The sequence below is a fragment of the Triticum dicoccoides genome, chromosome 3B, assembly GCF_002162155.2.
Source record: "Triticum dicoccoides isolate Atlit2015 ecotype Zavitan chromosome 3B, WEW_v2.0, whole genome shotgun sequence".
NCBI classification, from domain to species: Eukaryota; Viridiplantae; Streptophyta; class Magnoliopsida; order Poales; family Poaceae; genus Triticum; species Triticum dicoccoides.
The window spans coordinates 53,221,041-53,229,726 of NC_041385.1; the positions used below are offsets into that span (position 1 = coordinate 53,221,041).

Consider the following 8,686-nt stretch of genomic DNA (forward strand, 5'->3'; position numbering starts at 1 on the left):
ACCGAAGTTGTGCTCGATCCGGAGTGCTAGAAAAAATAAGAAAGATGAGAGTTAATATGTGTAGATACCAAAACAATGAATGCATCAATTAGCTAGTCAGCACTGGCTTAATTAATATATATACCTGCCCAAACTCTGTTCGGTCACCGGAGCCGTCATCACGGTCTCCTTCTTGCACCGGCGTTCGCTCACCGGAGCCATCATAATCATGTCCTTCCTCCTCCGGTGTTCGATAACCATTGCTTGCTTCACCCTCTCCTTCCAGACCATCACTTTCGTTGAGATACGACATGACATCACCTCCGTTTGCGATTATGCCCCCCCCCACACATATTCTGCTTCCTCGTCTCGGTCGTGCTCCATAGTTTCTGCAAATACTACAACATGACAATTATTATACAAACATGATAGATGGATATATTAGTGGCAACGTAGACCTAGCTAGCTAATCACAACAAGGAATTATATTAATTAGTGGCCTCGACGCTTCTCTAGGGTTTGGGGTGGCCTCAGAAGCGCTTCGACGCCCCTCAACAACCCTCGACCCTCGAACCCTCGGCCCCTCGATGACCCTCGACCCTCAAACCCTCAAAAACCTAGAACCCTTGAACCATCGACCCTCAAACCCTCGACCCCTCGATGACCCTCCAACCCTCGATAACCCTCGAACCCTCGACCCTCGACCCCTCGACCCCCTCCCCCCTCATCATCTCGAAGTTATCGGGGAGGGGGTATATCGACCCCCCCCTCATGGTTAAGTTATCGGGGAGGTGGTATATCGACAACGACATATCCGATAAAAAATAAGAAGAGGAAGAAGAAGAAAAAAAGAGGAGAAGAAGAAAGGAATAGAGGAGAAGATCGAAGAAAAAAAAGAAGAAAAAAAGGACAAGAAGAAAAAATAGAGTATTTCTAATTGTTTTCTTCTTCACCTCTATTCCTTTCTTCATCTCCTCTTTTTTTCTCTTCTTATTTATTTCTCCTCTTCTTCTCCTTTCTTCTTCTCCTTCTTCCTCTTCTTATTTTCCTTTTTCCACTCCTTTTTCTTCTTCTTCCTATTTTCTTCCTTTTCCTTATTTTACTTTTTCCTCTACACTAACCTATGCACTAACCTAAAATGATATCTACTAATTAACAACCTAAAGAAAAAATTTAATACATATATGGAAAAAACATCATATGAAAAAAAACATCATATGCACAAAAAAACATCATATGAACCCCCACTCCCCTCATGTCGAAGTTATCGCGGAGGGGGTATATCGAACCCACCCCCCCTCATGTCGAAGTTACCGGGGAGGGGGTATATCACATCTCGTCTCCACAAAACATCTCATACATCTCATCTCATCTCATTTCAGCCAAAACAAAATTCTTTGCATATTCTTTGCATATGAACATACATACATTTACTTTTTTTTCTTAAATGTAACATATATGAACATTTTCTTAAATAAGCATATCATCAAGAAAATAGACCTATTTCTTTGCATATGAACATACACACATATTCAAAAATGTTCATATCCTACAATATTAACCAAAAAATGCAAAAAAGAGCATTATACAACATATACATAGAATATACATACATACATCATAAAAAAAAGGCCACCGGTGGTCGGCGACGGCGAGGTCAGGGACGGCGACGATGGTTGGCGGCGGCGCTTACGGGTGGAGTGCGGGGACGGCGATGACAAGGAAAGGGAAGGTGGCAGGGGCTCACAGCATGGTCAACGACGAGGTTGGGGACGGCGAGGTTGGGGACGGTGAGGTCGAGGACGAAGGGGGCACGGGCGCTAGTGTGGTGCTTCCCTGAGGCGACGGCGACGGCGACGGTGACAGCGGGGGCGGCAGGCGGCGTCGAGGCAACCTAATGGCGCGGGGCGGCAACGGCGATGGCGTCGGGCAGCCTAGCGGCGTCAATGTCGTCGGCGTCGTCGGGGGCAACTGTGAGATGACAAGTGAAATTTTCACAAGTGTTGGTTATATACCCAACCCTTTAGTCCCGGTTCGTGGAACCAACCAGGACCAATGCCCCCCTTTAGTCCCGGTTGGTGCTACAAACCGGGACCAAAGGTCTCTTTTCAGCAGTCCAAAGGGCGGGAAGTAGAGGCCTTTGGTCCCGGTTGGTGGCACCAACCGGGACCAAAGGGGGATCATTAGTCCCGGTTGGTGCCAGGAACCGGGACCAAAGGAGGGCATTTGTCCCGGTTCGTGCCACTGGCCGGGACCAGTAGGCCTTGCACAGCGACATGGTAGTGGGAGTTTAGTCCCACCTAGCTAGCTGAGAGAGAGCCGCACCTGTTTATAAGGTGCGGTGCCCCTGAGCTATTGAGCTCCTCTCTAAAACAGGCTTACGGGCATAACGTCTCTACACATGCCTGTGGGCCTACTGCGCCTTCTGCGGGCCTAAATCCTGGCCCACTTGGCAGGTTGGGTTTCTATTCGTATTCAGGCCGTGGTGGCCTAGTAGGTGGCTTTTTTTATTTTTTCCAGTTTTTTGTTTTGCTTTTTGCATTATTTATTTTCTTTTGTTTTTCACTTTATTTTTTTTAATTCTTTTTACTTTTAGGTAATAAAAACTATAAACTTTCTGTTAGTGCCATTTGTTTTCCAATTTGAATAGTTTAAATTTGATTTTTGGAAATTTGTGTGAATCACTAGTTTTTGAATAAGTTTACTATAAGAATAGATTTTTGAGTGATTCTTTTTCCTGCTATTTAGTATTATTGTGTTTTACCATTATATTCAAAAACAGATTTTGTTATTTTAGTTTCTAACAAAAAATTCTTTGTGATAATTCCTTATGCTATTAAAGTTTCTAACAAAAAATTCTTTGTGAAAATTCTTTTTGCTTTTAATGTTTTGAAAATTCTTTGTTTTTACTTATTTATTAAAGTTTATTTTGTTTCTACTTATTTATTTCCTTTTCTCTTTTGCTTTTTTATTTATTTTATGAAAATTCTTTCTTTTTTGCTTTTTTTATTTTATTTTGTTTCTACTTACTGTTGCTATTTTTATTTATTTTATTAAAGTTTGTTTATTTGACTTTATTAAAGTTTATTTTGTCTCTACTGATTTATTTTATTTTATTTTTTGCTTTTTTATTTGCTTTATGAAAATTCTTTTTAATTTTAATGTTTTACACAAAAAAGCCCTCTCCCCAGGCCGGTTCATTGGTCCCGGTTCGTGCCCTGAACCGGTTCTAAAGACCAACCGTTGGACCCGGTTCAGGGCACCAACCGGGACCAATGGTGGTGGGCCAGGAGTGAGGCCCATTGGTCCCTGTTCGTCCCACCAACCGGGACCAAAGGTGTTAGAAGAACCAGGACCAATGCCCCCACGAGGCCCCACAGGCCCCCTGGCCTAACGAATCAGCACCAGTGGGCCCATGGGTCCCGGTTCGTGACCGAACCGGGACTAATGGGCTTATCTCCCCCGAATGTATACCCTGTTTTCTACTAGTGCTGGTTGAGGAGTGCGCCAGACTGGTGGGTGCCTCATACCCAGCAGGCGTCCTGGATGGGACCTCAAGTCTTAGATGGTAGGTTTAGTCACGAGGTCTGTTTGGTATTGGGCCTAGATTATCAGCATCCCTTCATCAATTGGATAGGAGTAGCGACAAATGTTGCCTAGACGGTGGCTTTAGTCAGGGGCGGATCTACACCCCAGGCCCCCAGGGCCCAGGCCCGGGGCGTGGCCTTTTTATTTAGCTATTAATATAGTAGTTTTTTCTTATGGGCCCGGGGCCTAGCCCACGACACAACCCAAGGCCACGGCCTAGACGCTCAGCTTCCTCGCCACGAGCCCCCACGAAACCCCTTCCGTTCGCACGCACGCACGTGAGTCAGGAGCCGCCGAGCCACCTCCCCTCCTGTGCGTCGCGCCGCCGCCTTGCCTCATGTGCGCCGCGCTGCCACCGGGGCGCCGGGCCGCCGGCGATTTTCTCGCTCATTGTCACTCGTCCGCCGCTCTTCTCTTCCTAAATCCCCTGCTCGGCTGCTCCCGGGTTGTGGACTGCAATCTGCCGCTGCTGCTCTAGCCGGGCGGCACCGCCGCTCTACTCCGGCCATTTGCTGATTCCGGACTCCCCGTCTCCACGCCGCCGCTCTACTCTGGCCACTGCCCAACTCCGGACTACGATTGAATTGATGTATAACCCCTGTCTATGTTATGTATGATATGAAGAAATTTTAACTAAACCTTGAACCAACTATTCAGTCACCGTTTCTGCCTAATTCTATATGTATTGTATTATCGATTTGAAACTGAAGCATTTTTATGTCAATACATTTGATACCACAGAAATAGAAGATGAAGAGATATTTTTCATCGTTGTCGGCAATGGAAGGGTCTACACCCGGGGATTCAATTCCAGAGAATCAAGGAGTTGAGAGGACCGAATCAACTCCACAAACTGAAACAACCACAGAAATGGGACCACAACCTTCGGCTTCAAGCAACCCGCCTTCAATCCCAACTCAAGAAAGTATCATTTTTGATATCCCTGCTTCTGCTCGTGCTCAACTTAGTGAAGGTGATATTCAGCCCGATCCTGGTCTTAGGAAACGCATTGAAAGCTTAGATCCAGACCTTAGAGATGTTGCTAGAAGGATGTATATAAATATGGGTCCATGCGAACCGACTGATCAAAAATATAGAAAAACAAAAAGAGGAAATTCTTCTAAAGAAAGAAGCTTTCAAGCTAGTTGGTTCAAGAACCATCTCGATTGGTTGGAATATAGTGATAATAAAGATGCAGCCTTTTGTTTTTATTGCTTTCTTTTTAAGCAACCTAGAGCGGAAAATTTTGGTATTAAGGCATTCACAAAGGTTGGATTTAGAAATTGGAAGGATGCAATTAGTGCTTTTAATACACATGTTGGTAAACATGATAGTGCTCACAATAAAGCTAGACAACATTATGAGGCTTTCAAAAATCAAAGGCAATGTGTTACACATGTGATGGATCGTGGTACCAAAAAGAGTGAAGAGGAATATAAAGCTCGTCTTATCATTATTTTTGGTGTTATCCGATTTCTTCTATTACAAGCTCTACCTTTCCGTGGTCATGATGAGAGTTCGAGCTCTAAGAATAGGGGCAACTTTTTGGAGTTGATGAGTTGGTACAGGAACAAGGATCCAAATGCTAAGACTTTACTTGATGGTGCGGGCGGGAACCATTTGATGACTTCACATCAGATACAGTTCCAATTGTGCCAGGCTTGTGCTGAAGAGACCACCAAAGCCATTATTGCTGATATTGGAGACAAAAGGTTTTCATTACTTGTTGATGAGTCCAGAGATGCATCTATAAAGGAGCAAATGTCTATGGTTTTAAGGTTAGTAAGTTTGTATCCTTTATGTTAATTGTATTTTTCTTGTTTAGTAATAGTAATAACTAATGGTTGGTTACATGTGCTTCTTTGTCTCATGTAGGTATGTCAACGATCATGGGTATACAATTGAGAGATTTATTGGGATTAAGCATGTTGGTGACACAAGAGCAGCTTCTCTAAAGGCAGTCGTGGATGGTATGTTTCGTAAACATGGCTTATCTATGTCTAAATTGAGAGGGCAAGGGTATGATGGAGCTTCTAACATGAGAGGGCAATTTCGTGGGTTGCAACGGTTGATACTAGATGAAAATCCTTATGCATTCTATATTCATTGCTTTGCCCATCAATTACAATTAGTGGTTGTTGCTGTTGCTAAGTGTTGTTCCTCTATATTGGATTTTTTTAACCACACAACTTTGATTGTCAACGCTGTCAATGCTTCTTGTAAGAGACATGATGAACTAGCCCAACAACATCATGACACTATCGTGAGCCAGTTGGAGTCTGGAGAAATTTTTTCAGGAAGAGGGAAAAACCAAGCAACCAACCTTGTAAGACCCGGAGATACACGGTGGGGCACACATCATAAAACTTTGTGTCCATTTATTATGATGTGGACATCTGTTTTGCAAGTATTAGAGAACATTCATGATGATGCAGATTTTAACACAAAGAACCACGACAGGTGGCTTGATTTCTCAGATGGAAAGTTTTGAGTTTGTTTTCATATTGCATCTTATGATTAAACTATTGGGTAAGACTAATGAGTTGTCACAATGCTTGCAAAAGAAAGACCAGAACATTGTTCTTGCAGTGAGTTTGATTGGGGTCACCTTGAAGAAACTTCAAGATATAAGAGAAAATGGTTGGGATGAGCTCTTGAAAGAGACAAATGACTTTTGTTTTAAACACAACATTGTATTGCTTAACATGGATGATACAATACCAGCTCGAGGTCGTTCAAGGGGGCGTGGTGGTCAAATGGTAACTTACTATCACCGCTTCAGATATGAAATATTCAATGTTGTGCATGACCAAATTATTGTTGAGTTAAATAATCGTTTTGCCGAAAGGTCCACTCAATTGTTGAGATGCATTGCTTGTCTTGATCCAAGGAACTCATTTGCTAATTTTGATGAGGATAAACTTGTTGAACTTGCTGAGTTGTATGCTGATGACTTCTCCATATATGAGATCTCCTTTGTCCTTCGAAACCAACTTGAAACATTCATTTCTGTTGGAGAGCTGATCCGGATTTTGAATGTTGTAATGACCTTGGTAATCTTGCTGTGAAGATGGTTCAAACTGGTAGACACACTATTTTTCCTTTGGTATACCGACTCATAGAGTTGGCATTGATCTTGCCAGTTGCAACCGCATCAGTGGAAAGAGCTTTCTCGGCTATGAGTATTATCAAGACCGAGTTGAGGAATAAGATGGGTGATGATTGGCTCAATTATAACATGATGTGCTATATTGAGCGAGATGTATTTGCAAGTATTCCCGATGATGATATTTTATATCGCTTTCAAGCCTACAGGAATCGCAGAGGGCTATTACCTCCCCTTAGAGATAAGGTTTTAGATTTTAATTAATCATCATTATTTCACTATGTTTATGTCTTTTCTTATGAAATTGCACGTTTGATATCTTGAAGGTGTTGCTTCTTCTTCTGCCGTTGATCATGTTATGGGAGGCACAAATGAAATAAACAATTGATTTGGTACTCTTTTACATTCCCGTATTATTTCTAGTTTTATCATGGTATATCTCTTCTGTTGGATTGGGCGGCCTAGATTAAATTCAAGAATTATTGAACAATTAAGATTTATTTTGTTTGTTATTGCATATGATCTTTTTTAAATGCCATGGTGTGTTACTGTATTTTGTGGCAGTTATAAGTGCCAAAGTTTTTCCTTGTTGCCGAAATTTTTTTTGGGCCCGGGCTTTGCTTCATTCCTGGCTCCGCCACTGGCTTTAGTCTTACTGTTGTATTACTTTGTAAGGTCTTGTGTGAACAATTAATAAAATGGCTGCATGCATTGTCGGGATGCAGAGGCCGGGGGTCTTCCTCCATTTTTTTTTAAAAATGTCAGCAAAGATGGTTCGCTTGCCACCCTCTTACCCCGATGTTTGCGAGGTACAATTACCGTATTATATTATGATGACTCTTGCCGACACCATCTCTGAAAGGTGGTACTATGTAGACATGCAGTACGAGATAATACAGTGTGAACGACGATGACCAAAGACCGGGCATAATGCATTGCACCTAGCTAGCTAGCCAGTGCATTATTTCAGGGTGGACCGAAGACCGGGCAGCAGCAAGCTAGCAGAGCAGATCACCAATATAAAGTGAGGGCTCACTGGTGAAGGTGGATCAAACATTCCACACTCCAAACCTGTGCACACAATATTCTTGGTTTCGCTCTCGCCTCTGCCCTACAGCAGTTGTACCTCTTGCTCAGGCCGGTCAGGAAAGGAAAAGCTAGCGCGTGGAAGAAGAGGAAGAAATCCCCAGGTTCGTACGTAATTCACAGAGCACATGCATGTACATTTCATGAATTAATGAATACTCCCTCAGTCTCAAAATAGGTGTCTTAAGTTTAGTACACCTTTGTACTAAAGCTAATATAAACTTGAGACACTTATTTTGGGACGGAGGAAGTATCTGTTAGTATTCGTTGTATTTACTATTGAAGTTTCTCCTTCATCCTATGCATGCCTACATAGGTAATACTGAAAACTAACTCGACCAACATATATATATATATACGTACAGAGGTATATACCCGGCCATGGAAGTTACCACACTCGGACAGTTACTTCTCTTGATACTGGTGACTTTCAATGCACAATATGTGGTCGTCATCTGCAGCTCATCCTCCGTACATGGTAACGAGACAGATCGGTTATCACTGCTTGGATTCAAGGACGCAATCAGCCTCGACCCGCAGCAAGCCTTGATGTCCTGGAATGATAGCACCCACTTCTGCGATTGGGAAGGTGTCATGTGCAGGGTGAAGGCTCCACCCCGTGTCACTTCCCTAAACCTTACAGGTCGAGGGTTGGTAGGACATATCTCTAATATTTATATAACTAAAAAACAGAATAATTTCTAACATTTGTATAACTAAAAAACAGAAAAATTTATAACAAACAAACTAATGTGTGTAGTGTGTGTGTAGTGTGTGTGTGTGTGTGTAGTACTGTGTGTGTGTGTGGACATTGGCGGCCGTGGCGAGCTCACCGGCGACGAAGGGGCGACGGGACGGGGCGGCGACGACGGGGCGACGGGACGGGGCGGCGACGACGGGGCGGGGCGGCCGGGGAGACGGGACGGG

The 8,686-nt window shown here is 43.2% G+C and overlaps 1 protein-coding gene across 1 annotated transcript in view; it reads left to right on the forward strand.

The window, feature by feature from the left end:
* The first annotated feature begins 1,898 nt into the window (after positions 1–1,898).
* The window catches only part of LOC119279244 (receptor kinase-like protein Xa21), an 18,161-nt gene continuing 11,373 nt past the window's right edge, over positions 1,899–8,686 (forward strand). Inside the window, exons 1-3 of the mRNA XM_037560558.1 lie at positions 1,899–1,952; positions 5,227–5,345; positions 5,443–5,537. Coding sequence (XP_037416455.1) covers positions 1,899–1,952; positions 5,227–5,345; positions 5,443–5,537 — 268 coding nt within the window. The remainder of the gene's footprint in view (positions 1,953–5,226; positions 5,346–5,442; positions 5,538–8,686) is intronic.